Source organism: Sciurus vulgaris, assembly GCF_902686455.1.
Source record: "Sciurus vulgaris genome assembly, chromosome: 2".
Lineage (NCBI taxonomy): Eukaryota > Metazoa > Chordata > Mammalia > Rodentia > Sciuridae > Sciurus > Sciurus vulgaris.
This window is the reverse complement of record NC_136462.1, coordinates 142,597,070-142,610,626: the sequence shown is the minus strand read 5'-3', so window position 1 is coordinate 142,610,626 and position 13,557 is coordinate 142,597,070. Positions and strand designations below refer to the sequence as shown.

General features: G+C 44.7%; 1 protein-coding gene across 1 annotated transcript in view; it reads left to right on the top strand.

The window, feature by feature from the left end:
• ST8SIA2 (ST8 alpha-N-acetyl-neuraminide alpha-2,8-sialyltransferase 2) overlaps nt 1-13,557 on the top strand; it is a 72,254-nt gene that overhangs the window by 28,202 nt on the left and 30,495 nt on the right. Inside the window, exons 2-4 of the mRNA XM_079127349.1 lie at nt 4,530-4,592; nt 8,341-8,469; nt 12,100-12,357. Of these exons, the coding sequence (XP_078983475.1) occupies nt 4,530-4,592; nt 8,341-8,469; nt 12,100-12,357 (450 nt within the window). The remainder of the gene's footprint in view (nt 1-4,529; nt 4,593-8,340; nt 8,470-12,099; nt 12,358-13,557) is intronic.

Below are 13,557 nucleotides of genomic sequence, written 5' to 3'. Positions count from 1 at the left end.
TACCACAATAAGAAATTGGGGGACAAACCCTTTAAAACAAAATAGAACTCCTAACCCTGGCTTTGTTCATGGACTCACCCCAAATCATCCTTTTCCTCACTTTTATCCTTATCACATGTCCATGGGGACATATAGTGTGTCTGGCATCTCCACAGGCAGGAACTCCAGTGGTTTTTATGCATGAATTAGAAAAAAAGCATTCAGTATCTTCCCAAAAATGTGAAGGAATAACCATCTGCAAATCTGTGAATTGTGCTTTAGTTTAATCTACTCTCAAGACTAATCAAGTGTTTAAGTTGAGTCCAGACTCTTAATTAAAGCCGTCAGCTCGTAAGTGCATTTTCTGAGCCCAACTCTCTAGTGAGAGACTGCAAACGTGGGGAACTCTAACACAGCAAGATAGTGGGTGGCTTTACCTTGCTGCACACGCCAGGCTTGGTGCACTTGTATGAGAAAAACACATTGTACCCCACAAATGCATACACCTAGAATTTGTAATTAAAATGGTAACATGCAAAATAAAAATTTTGAAAATAATTGGGCTCAGATGAAGAGGCTAACCAGTTTTCAGGTTTGCTAATTGCTTTTCACAAAATAAATCCAGCTGTGCATAATGTTGTGTTTTGTTTTTATACCATCCTTATTTATTGCCTTAGTGTACAGTGTATACTCTACTAGGAGGGGACATCACGTCTGGGATGGGAAAGAAATTGACTTTATAAAATGGAGACCTTTAAAGTGGTCAACCTCTGTCATCGCTATGGCTGAAAATATTGTAGAAGGGTCAAATGGACAGTTGTTATTACTAATATTAGACCTCGTTTTATGGAGTTCTTTATAGTGTGCAAAATGCTTTCCCATATATTTTCTCATTTGGATGATCTAAGCATCTATGCTTGTATGATTTCAGCACTTTGCGAATTATCTTTAGCAAATTTTTCTCACCTGATCATCTTCTGTCACTCAACCAAGCAGGTAGCGGCTTATTTTAATAAGGTTTGAGACAAAATCTAATTAGAAAAAAACAAGTCCCTTGTCAAGTCATGTGATTCATTCTAGAACCAAACTTCTGCAGTCTTTCTTTGAAATATGGTCTTCCCCATCCTATGATAACAGCACAGTCATCATGAACATGATGTAGGCTGTAGAAAGAGCTCACTTAATGTTGAAGTTTAACTATATTCCCAGAACCCCAATTGGGCCAGGCCATGTGCATTGTGCAAAGCTACAAAAGTGATAGGGTCCCAGCTCATTTTAATATAGGTGTCATTATTATTTAGGTGTGGGAAGGCCAATAGATCAAGAGATGACTGCCATTGATAAAAATGGTTTGTTGTACTCTGGGAACCCAGGAGGAGGGGCACTTCATACCAAGTCATGGTGGGGGGCACATGCGGAAGTAAAGGGTAGATCAGGAGGCAGAAAAAGAGGGGAGAACTCACAAGAGCTTTTACTGAGGTTTCCATAGGAAGAAACAAATGGGCAAGGCAGGGGAAGCAGGCTTAGGTTTGGCTAGTTCTTATGGGTTCTGGGGTGTAGGGGCTGTTCCTAGTTGCCTGATATCTTGCCTGGGGGTGATTAAAGAAGGAGAATAGTGGCCATGAAAGAGAGCTCAATAAATGAGTTGGTGGGGGTATAGGCACTGGCTTAAGGTTTTATTGGAAGGACACACTCCCAGGTGAGTCCTTTACTGTTTCTAGGACTTGGTTAGCCCTGGCAGTCACTCTGGGATCAGCAAAGCCCCAGATGTCAAAGCATCAGAATACAAAAAATAAGAGACATGGTCAATGGCTACCCTCCAGCGGCTTACACTGTGGGTGGAGCAGCCCAGGCAGCTGACACAGGGACACAAACCCAGGCCTTCCTGAGTACTCTCTCAACTGCAAGAGGATGCATTTAGACTGTGTAAAGGACAGGATTTCTTTAAATCTGTGGGTTGTGAAATAGTTAAATATGAAAGCAAGGTGACAAATGCTATAACAGAACAGAGTGCTTAAAGGGATGGTAACTGAAAACTGAAAATCAGGATGGTTTTCAGGGAGGTGCAGGGCTGAGTTTGGGGGTCAGCATGGAATGGTGCTATGGGTAAGCTGGCCAGCAGGGTGGAATGGGGGAATTGTCTTCTGAGAGGTACCAGATAGAAAACAGAAGTCTGAGGAAAGGTCCTCAACTGGAGGCAGTTTCTCCACAGTCCCAGGGACATGGTGGTGCATGGAGGTAATTTTCATTGTCACAACATGGGCTGCTCATGGTACACAGTGGATGAGCTGGGGATACTGCCAAGATCCTACAGCATACAGATAGTGCCCCCAGCCCCAACCCCACCGCAAAAAGATACATCCTGACCAAATATTAAAGAGGTGTGGTTGGAAACCACACTCTGCACTGGTAAAAGGGTGTGGAAGTACTCCTGGTACTCCTTGTGATAAAGTAGATGATTTTAGGAATTCCATGGTAAATATTTTTGGTTTAATGGTTTTGAGGGTTTTCTTTTTTAAAATGTGTATGTAATCATGATATCAAACCTGTGTTTCCCAGATGGTACTGTTTAGGATAAGGGCAAGTTTTTAAAGATGGGTCAATTTTAAAACTTAAGTAGATGATAGTGTATGGGTGATAATTATGGAAAACTGATGATAAGGAAGTGGGAATCACTGAAGTTTGGGAAACACTGGTTAAACCCATTTGAAGCTTGTTTTGCTGTGTAGAGAAGGGTGCCAAACTGACTTCCTCCCATCGCACTTCCAGATTGTTAACCAACTACTCCAAACCAGTTATTAGAATTCTCTTTGACAATGACTTTTTTAATCACACATCAATTCTTAGATGTAGCTTTTCTGGGCCATCTCTCTTGCCTCGTTAATCTTTCTTTAGACTTGGGCTGTTACTGTGCTTTTAATTATACTCAGCTTGATATCTGACCTAGCAGGTTGTCCCTACCCACAAGGAGGGCTGATTTTGAGGGCTGGAGTTAGGGTGGGGGATGTGAAAGGATGGTAACCCAGCAGCACACCCAGCAAAGCTCAGCGGGCTCTACATGACCAGAGCTAACTGGACATTCCCTGACTCCAAGTTGACAGAGCTCTGCCTCTGAAGGGTTAATGGAGAGGGACAAAAAAAACTAAGTAGCAGCCATTAAATTAAAATGGTACTGTGTCCTTGAGAACTAGATTCAGAGGGATAAAATTTAAAACCCAAAGGGACACCAGGATAAGACACTAATGAGTCCTAACACTATTCCTGTTGTCCAGTCCTCTGACTGTGAAATGGAAGTATGTTGCCTGTTGCCAAATAATGTTGAAAGGACATTTCAATATGTCCAGAAAATACACGCATATGTAAACATACACACACATGCACACACACACACACACATGCAGTGACATATATGTAAGTACACTAACACTAAGGAAAACAGCTAGAAAAATTCAGACTTAAAATCAGTGTGGATAGACCATAACTTTGCCCCAAAGAATTCTCATTTAATCACAGAGTTCCTACAAATGCATGGCTTCCCAGGGGTTTTAAATATTTCTTTGGAGCACACCAACACCTTAAATGAAAAGTTAACTAGAACTTGAAAAAATGAGAAAACGACTAAGTATTTCTCCAAACCACACACTCTGTAGGAAATATTTTTAATTATTAAAAATAACTAGTCTCATGTACAACTTTCTAAAACACATGCAGGACAAAAAATGGGGTCCTGGGGGCACATACATTCATCCACCCTGCACCGGCCTATCAGGACGAAAGTGTCAAGCAATGGAATTTGACAGAGCTAAATAGAAGGTGGGACTGGAAAGGGGCTTAGAACACTTTTACTCCAAAACCTTAGCCACCAAAGGAAAGAATAAAGGACTCCATTCTCCACCTGCCTCCTGCCCCCCACCTCCTACAAGCATAATATTATTTATCCTGCTACCACAAAGCAAATTGTGATCACAGTTCATTATGAGAGGCACTGATGAGTTGATCTTGCTACCTCTGTTGAACTTCTGGTGTCTCAAGTTTGGAGAGAATGTGGTAGACATCTTACCACGAGTGTGAGTGAAAGTAGAAGACAGCAAAAACTGAATGGTGTTGAGTCATGCTAAAACAGATGCAGTCATGTTAAAGCAGGTGTTGAAGCATGCTTAGTAGTGCTAGAATAGATGCCAAGTCATGCCAGAGCAAACACTAAGTCATGTTAAAACAGACACTGAGTCATGCTGAATCCTGCTCTCCTGTGGGATTACCTAGGGGAGACTAGTCCCAATGGGGTTTATTTCCAGACTCAAATGGGAATCTCAAATGGGAACTTTGGTTCTAATTCTAAGGGTTCAAGTGGGAAGCAAGGGAGGAGCTGGGAGGCCCACTCCCCTGGGCTATGGCTGGGACCAGGACACTGCCCACTCTGGAGAGTCCAGTGTGAGATCTCTTTCTCCCTCTGTAGCCCTCCAGGTGAGCTGTGGGGTCTCCTGGTGATTGAAGAGGGCTTTTCAAGGAAGAACTGGGTTTATAAATAATGCATTTCCTTTGTCTTGCAGGAATTCTGGAGGCAGAGGTACAATCAGATCAGCTGTGAACAGCTTACATAGCAAATCTAATAGGTTTGTAAATTAGATTTTGTGTTCATTTGTTTTTGCTGTAAGGCAGCTATTAATCTGCTTCTCCTCTTTGCTGGATGGTGCCCTTCTTACTTAGCAAATAGATCTGTTTCATTTCACTTTGGTTTTGCATTTCCCTAATCACTTTTGGGGGGGAGCTGTCGATGAAAGATCACATGAAATGGTCCAAGGTCCAGAGTCTGTAGAGATGGAAAACACAGATGGCTAAGAGTTACTTTCTGGAAAAGAGCCCACCTACTTTGTAGAGCTTGGGCCACCAATGAACTTACTTGAAACTTGCATTTTTGCTGAGTGGTGCAGACCCTGAAGGAAGCCAAGAGACTTTAACCCAATTTCATTGTGGTAGATGGGTTGTCCAGGAGATTAAGATGGAAATAACACATTCAAGAACTTTGCTGAGACCTCTTAAAATATGTAGGGAATCAGCTCAGTAATGTTAACCCTGACCATTGAATGTGCACTCTAAATTCTGAAAGAACTTTATTACCTTATATGATGCGATGATGCTAGACTGGAAGCCTTGGGGTCAGAGCTTGGCTAGGAGACAGATTGATGCAGGGGAGCATGCAAATACTTTGCAAGCCAACAGACCCAGGCTTGCCACTGGCTGTGGTTGCACTGCACTTCTAAGTCCCCACCAATGACAAGTGCCCCATAGCTCTGACCTTCAGTCTTGCAAGCCCAAGCTGAAGGAGCAATGAAGGCAAGTGCCAAATTTCTTGACAAAAACAAAGGCCACTAGTTGAAGTGAAGTCCTTGTTTTGCTTTCTAAGTGTCTTATTTTGTTCTTGCTGGGAATGGGAAGTTATATTATTCAGAAGACAGTTTGTTACTTGCCTTTCCATATTTTTCTTGGGTCTTTTGATCATAAGAGACCTATCAAGTACATCTGTTGCTGACCCTGTGTGACTGACTTGACAAACTGCCCCTTTTATCCTTGACATCATTGTTTCTAGATCTCCAATGACCTCTTGACCACTTGGAGCTATAAATTAAGCTTATCTTATGGTTAAAATGCAAATATTATAGAAATAAGGGCAAGGCCATATGTCCCTAAATTCCTCTCTGTTCTACTGTGAAAAGATGCCCCCTTATGGGAGAAAGAAGATCCTGCCCCTCAAACCCAAGTCCCCATGATAACTTGCGGAGTCTCAGTCTTATTGAGTGGGAGAAGTGGGAACTGTCTTGGGAGCCAGGTAGCCCTGGATTCAGCCCCTGATTCAGCTAGCTAGGGCCCCAGGCAGGTAGTTTCACCTTCTGCACCTCAGCTTGCCATGCAAATAGAACAATAATGCAATACCTCCTTGGAGGGATTAAAACTACTGAATGGAAGGGTCTATGAAGACACTCCATCGATGCTTTTTATTATCACAATGGGTGTGTTTGTGGTATCAGAAGATGGTGACTGAGGGTGAAGTTCGGGAGTTGGGAAGTGAAGCAGCTTAAGTCTGAAATGCACCACAAGTGTCACGTGGGGGATCAGGGAGAGTACTGGGCACAGGAGGGCACATTCACTGAAGTGGGATATTTCCACTCTGGAGTCCAGCCATGTTTGCACAACACAGAGTATTTGAAACCTCCTCACAGAAGCAGTCCTTGGGGATATCTGATCCGTCCCTTGTGATACAGGTAACAAGGCAGAGGCCAGGAACCCAAAGTGACTTTCCCAAGTCCTCTGGCCAGGTAGTAACAGATCCAGGGTCCAGTAAGTGCAGTAAGACCACCACTAGTTGTGTAAGATCCCATTCAAGGTTACACTAGAAGGTAGGGACAGAAATGGGATTTGGCTGCTCTCCAGGCCAGGATTTATACCTTTCCCTTTCCTGCTTCCACCACCTTGTATCTAAGAGAAGTCTGGAAAGCCTTTCTGGAAGTTTCTGAACAGATCCCTTCTGCAAGCCTCTGCAAACGACTACTTCTGCAGGTGCTTCTTTCCTAAGCAAGACCGAGCCCCACAATATGCCCCAATTTCTGGGGAGCATCACCAAAGTCTGAATCTACCTAAAGCCATGAGATACCAGGTCCTGGTCACTGGTCACTGATGAGAACATCAGCAAGCCCTTTAGCTTGTCCTAACAAGTCCTTATCACAAACATTATAGCATCTAGTGTAAGACCTTAGGGTCTTGGTATATAACTGCTGAACTCATATTCCCAAGGTTACTGCCCCTGCCTGTGGCCACAGAAATAGGCAGTACCAAAAGGATGCAGCCATACCAGCTCCTCCCCAAGCCTCACAGATAGTAGCCAGGGGTCCTTTTAGACCTCTAGGACCTCAAGCCTGGGTAGTTTCCTCTTCTACACTCTCTTTCCATAAACAAAGAAACTATGGCTCAGAGAGGTAAAGTGATTTACCTACAGTCACACAGCTTATGAAATCTTTCCACCCTACTCTTTGCTTTCTTTCATGAAAACAGGAAGAATTCCAAAGGGTCAGCTTTTCTGTTTCCTGTTGTAGACACCTTTAAGACTGCATGCTAGAAGTCCATCTGCCTTTCATTGTCTGTCCTCTGCAATGTTACATATATTTGAATCTGAGACAAGTAGTAGCAGCCAGAGGAGACAGGATTATTGAGGAATGGAGGTGGGTGAGTGGGAGGAGTGCAGGAGACAATATACACCTCTCCGTGAATTTCTTCTCTACCTGCAAAAACGGAAAATGAAACATTGGGTTTAGAGCTCACTAACAGGATTTCATCTCTTTTAACTTGACTGTTCCAAGATAAACGCAGAGGACAGAGATGTTTGGTTTAGACTCTTTAAAGCCCCAGAATTCAGCATCACAAATCCACTTATCATTCTAACTGGGAGAACCTGCTGTCAGCCCAGACAAAAGGAACTTCGGATGTGACCCAAATGCATGTGCATGCATCCATCAGAAGGCAGCCTGGCTTTCACATCGCCTTTAAAGATATAATTGTAGCCTAGTTTCTTAGAAACCTACTAGCATAGATTTCAAGTCTCTGAATTCAAGTGAGTCCTCTAATGCCTGGTGTTACTGAGTCAGGTGGAAAGATGGTTTAGACCCAGATTTGGGATCCGTCCCGGGCACACAAAGCCAGTCAGCTCCTTCATCCACTCCAGGCTCCCCTAGGATCAATTTCAAAGTCAGATTCAACACTTATTTATTGAGCACCTGCTATGTTAGACCATGAGGGAATGTAGGAATGCTCGAGGGAGATTCCCCACTTGCAGTCTAGTAGGAGAGAGAGACAACAAGAATAACTCTGTCATGGGCAGATGTTTCTTGTGTCAACAAAAGAGCGAGGGGAATGTGGGGGAGGAGGGAGAAGCCACAGTCTACAGGGACCTTGTCCTGGCATAAGCTTTTGTCTTCTCTTTATTGAGTTTGCAAGCCATTGTATGATGCTTTGCAGCTAATAGAACTGCTACTTGTGGAGTTTCTTATCAATAGCTTAAACAGGAAATGTTACTATTCTGGTATGACTGCCAGGTTTCACCGGGAGGAAACATTGAGGGTGGAGGGGGAGAAAAATAGTATTATCACCCCCCTTCCTGTCTCTAAGAATGTATGTAGGTTATACCCGAGGGAGAGAGTTTGCGCATTCTAGAAGATAAATAGACTTCCTTCCCTTCTCAGGTAATAACTGCAATTTTGCTCTTCTGAAGTTTACATTCAAGCCCATGCAAAAACAAAACTATTAGACTTGTCGTTGGCATTGCTAACAGATCATGTCTACCTTCGTCTTTATTTTTTTTTCCCTTTCCAGAGCCGAAGTTGTAATAAATGGCTCCTCATCTCCAGCTGTCGTTGACAGAAGTAATGAAAGCATTAAGCACAACATCCAGCCAGCTTCATCCAAATGGAGACACAACCAGACACTCTCTCTGAGGATCAGGTACTGGTAATTACTATAGGACAAGAGGCAGGCTTGCCCTTCTTCAGTGCAAGCCTGCAAATTGCCCCTCTAAAGAAGTCAGAATGGAAATAAAATGTTTACCTCCTGCAGAGGCAGGTTTTATCTGTAAACGATCAATTGGAAATGAAACCCAAGGTGAGCCCAGCAGCCTGGCATGTGTACATAGCAACCTGGGCAGAGAAGGTGGCAGCAACCCCCTGCTGAGGTACCTGGCTCAGGCCAGGGGCAGAGAGCACCTGGGAAATGGAGGCCACAGGGGGCCTCTCTTCCTCTTTCAGCCTGCCTGGCGTCTGCATTCCTGTTTTGTGACAGGCCTCCAGTTTGCCCATGCCAAGCTGTTCCCTCCCATAGTACTCATGGCTTGAAAGCCTGCCCTTCTCCCACAAGAGCAGGGAGACCAGGTACTGACGTGACACCTGACCCCAAAGACAGAGGTCTGTTTTGCCAGAGAGCAGCTCTTGTCCTGACCTTTACAGAGTGATCTTTATAGACTATGGTCATCCCTAGGTGGCAGGGTTGAGGAAATGTAGAGAAGAATTATAATTACAGCCTCCTGGACACTTAGCTTTGATGTAACCATGACTGACCTAGCAAATGTTGGTCAGTAGAATCTAACTATTTGTTCCCAAGCATTGTGTTGCCAACCCAAAGTGCTGACATGAATCAGAAATGTTAGGCAGAGAAACACAAAAACAAGCAAAGACAGGACAGGGGAGGAGGACACACACATTAGGTGGTACTGCATCTTACCAACAGGTGGGAATAAGGAGGTTTCATGAGGAGTTGTTCGTTTTGCAAGGGGTCTTAAAGGACTGCCAGGAGGCTGGTCTAGAGCAGTGGGTTTTGAAGGACCGCTTGGAGTTTTCCAGATGTGCCAAGCGACATCCCACATGCACAGAGATTGAAGTCTGGTGTGTGTGTCGGGTGTCACAGGAGCACCAAGAAGGAGGAGAGTCAAAGAGAGATGGAGGTGAAGGTGAAGGGCAGCTAGGACCAGCTAAGGAGAGCTTTGATGGCCATCCAGGTCATCAGCATGGAAAAGAGCAGAGAACAGCCTTCAGCAGTGTTAACACACGGCAGGGAGTTGCCACTTCAGGTAGGAAGTGCCCTGCTCCCTAGACCTTGAGGTTTGGTTGGGGGACATGAAAGGCATGGTAATAGTGAGGAGTGAGACCTATGGGTCAGGTACCTGGGAATCCATCTGAAAGAGATGTCCTTGGGCTCCACCATCTGCCAAACTCCCACTCCCTCGGTTTCTCCTCCGAGGTTATGTGGGGAGGCCCTCCAGCCTTGTGTCTGCCCCCTGTGACCAGGGCACCTGGAGTCAGTAAGACCATTAATTACCATTAATTGATTACCATTAATTGATGGTTTAAAACTACAGAAATTATTCTCTTTTGGTCTGGAGGCCAAAATCCTGCACATTCCCTCCAAGAGCTGTAGAAAAGGATCCCTCCTCTTGCCTCTCCTGTCTTCTGTAGCTCTAGGCATTCCCCGTGGCATCACTGCAGTCCCTGAGTCCATCCTTATAGGGTCTGCTTAGTCTCCGCTCCTGTCTCACACAGGATACCGTCATTGAATTTAGGGCCCACCTGGGTAATCCAGGATGATCTCATCCCCAGATCCTTAATTTAATTACATCTGCAAAGATGTAACTTCCAAATAAAGGTAACATTCCCATGTTCCTGGGGTTAGGAAGTGAGCATTTATTTCTAATGGTTTCCATGTACAGCACCTGTGAGTGAAATTCTCCTGCAGTAAAACCCCAACTGCAGTTCCTTCTGGCCCTTTCTTTTGCCACTGGGTAGAGAAACACACGTGCATGCACGCACACCCACCCGCTCACACATGGCATGCACTCTGCTTTTGAAGACCAGACTGTGGCCTCCATGGGGATCCTGGGATGAAACACCCAACTACCTTCCCAAGAAAATGTGCTTTCACCCAAAGGGAAAAAGAATCTCCTTCCACTTCAGTAGTTAATCACCAAAATTGTTCATAATAAAAGATTCTGCAAGTGATTTGGAATGATGCTTAATAATTGATAGTCATTTCTCATAATTAGTTAGAAATTAATTCCCTCACAGAGGTATTTATTTATGGTTTTCTTAGGGGCTCTCTTTGCTTTTAAATACTTTGGGGTAAGTAGTTGGCAAGGGTTTTAGCAATTTCCAAACTATATGAATGTGTCAAGTTGTATAATCCTTGGTAAAACTGATTTTTAAAAAATAGCACCTGTTTTCCATCAAAAGGAACAAATTATCCAGCAAGGGTGATTTCCTCTGTATGATAGCAAGAGATCTGGGTCACAACTGTGCAAAAGCAAGTGGATGGAGAATGTCATACCCAGCCAAGGGTTTTACATACTCCTTGGCTATGTGAGAGCCCCCCAAACCTGGGCAAGCCATAGCCCCTCTCTGAACCAGGATGTCTTAGGTGTCAGCTGGGGCTTCTGAAGTCTCCACAGTTCCCAAGTGACTGACTGTGCAGCTTCCGCAATATTCACAGGTTGTGTACATCTCTAACCCAAAAGGCTCTTGGGCTTCAGTGTCACCATCTGTACAGTGGATCAGCCATCCTGCAGATCCTCATATTTGAAGACAGCATGAGCATTCTGTGCCCCCAAAGCTCTGAGGGAAGGGAAGCCCTCATCCCTGGGTCTGTCTAGAAAGGGCTTCGCTACAGGAGATGAAATTTATTTTATTTATTGAGTAGCCAATTCCTTCCTCTTTATGGCTTGAATTATTTCTAATTATTTTTTTGGGTAATTTAGGCAACTGGCTGGGATGCTGAGGTGCCTGGGGGAAGGCTGTGTGTTTTGAGTAGTACTCTGGTGATTCCATGAGAACGCCCATTCTTTCCCTGATCCAACTCAGTTCATCCCTTCGCTATGCTTTTCTAGATGATTCCAAAACTTGCCCTCTTAAGTCAAAGTTACCCTGGAACCTACAAGGCTGTTCTTCGATCACCTTTGTTCTGAAACAACACACAGGAGCCCTTCTCCTTTGTGGACCAGGGAGGTGTTGAGATTTACAAACCCCTTCTAGACAGAGCCACAGATACACTGCACACAACGGATGAGCCAGAAAAGTAGCAGGCCACCCTCTTAGTGTTTCAGAGGAGGAAGTGGCGGTACCCTTTTCAGGACCACATTCCCACTCACCCCAGTGGCCCCTGTGCCCAAGAAGCCTTCCACGAAAGAAAATAGGCCAATGAAAATTGAGGATTCATGTCATCCTGGTTTGCTGTCCTTAGTGCAGGACTCCTTATCACATGGTGGCCCTGAATCCCTCTAAGAGAAGGGGTATAATGCAGGGGGGCCAAATGTCTGAGTTTACCCAAGACTAAAATATTTCCTGGGACATAGAAAGTTCACTTCTGAACTGTAACCAGTCAGCCTGGATGGTGGACCACCTTCTGGAAGTTATGCGTGCTGGGGCCTTTGTCAGGCCTGGAGCCCTTCCTAGAGGGCATTTGTACTCCCACTGTGCTCTACCTGCTTGCTAAGCTGCAGCGGCCCCACAGAGTGACACAGGATAGGAAAATCTGGGTTGGCAAAGTGCATCTGGCAACATGGAGACTTTCCTCATGCATGTTTGGTTTCCATAGGAAGCAAATTTTAAAGTTTTTGGATGCCGAGAAGGATATTTCCGTCCTCAAGGGGACCCTGAAGCCTGGAGACATTATTCATTACATCTTTGACCGTGACAGCACAATGAACGTGTCCCAGAACCTGTACGAGCTCCTCCCCAGAACCTCACCCCTGAAGAACAAGCACTTCCGGACTTGTGCCATTGTGGGCAACTCAGGGGTCTTGCTGAACAGCGGTTGCGGGCAGGAGATTGACACGCACAGCTTTGTCATAAGGTAACCACTTGCAGCAGATGCCCAAAGCAGCAGGTGTACTGAAGCTGAGCATTGCCAGTTGTCCCAAGAGATTGAAACAAGACACATTGGTTGACTTAGTCCCTATTCTCAACCTTGACTGCATGTCAGAGCTGCTTAAGGATCTTTGTCTCCAGTGTCCAGACTGTATATCTAGCCAATTAAATCATCTGGAGGATAAGGAGGGCAGAGCAGGTGTGGCCAAGGAAGCCCAGGAGATTCTGGTGCACAGCCAAGGTTGAGAATCACTGATCCAGAGCAGAGGGAGGCAGACTGTGGCCTCCGCCTGTTTGTTTGGCTTTTATTTATTTTTATTTTGTTGTGGTGGTGGTGCTGGTGTTTTTTGTTTGTTTGTTTGTTTTTTGGTACTGGAGAGTAAATCCAGGGACACTTAACCACTGTGCCACATCCCTAGTCCTTCTTATGTATTTTATTTAGAGACAGGGTCTCAGCTTGCTAAGTTGCTGAGTCTGGTTTTGAACTTGCGATCCTCCTGCCTCAGCCTCCAAGCCACTGGGATTACAGGTGTGTGCCACCATACCCAGTCCCCATGTATTTTTTTTCTTTTTTTCTTTTTTTGCAGTACTGGGGATTAGAACCCGGGCCTTGCACTTGCAAGGCAAGCTCTCTACCAACGGAGCTATATCCCCAGACTCCCCATGTGTTTTTATAAATAAAATGTTTCACTGAACACAGCCACTCTGACTCATTTTCACATTGCCAGTGGCTGCTTTCTTTTTGTGATGCAGAGTTGAGTAGCTGGGCAGAGCCAAAGCATTGTTGCTAAAGCAACACAGAGAGCATACAGACTTCACAGCTGACAATATTTATTATCTGACCCTTTACAGAAAAAATGTTTGCTAACCCCTAAACAGAGCCTGGTACAAGAGGTTAGTAAGAAGATATCCTGGCTGACTTGCATTGTTGGTCCAAGTTTGCAAAACTCTTCATAGTGTTCTGGAGGGTGGCGCTCCGCTAGTAACTTCATCACGCTCTAGTCAAAATCTGAAGTGAGGGAGTGACAGAGAAACTTGGATCTTGTATTTGACCATCATTTCTCTAAAATATCAGTTCTCAATTTTCAGTCTCTGGGGATGTTTGAACTAAGTTTGGACCCATGGCCAAGAACACCTGGCCCCAGCCCATTCAGACACAGAAACAAGGCCTTGCTGTCCCCTGGTC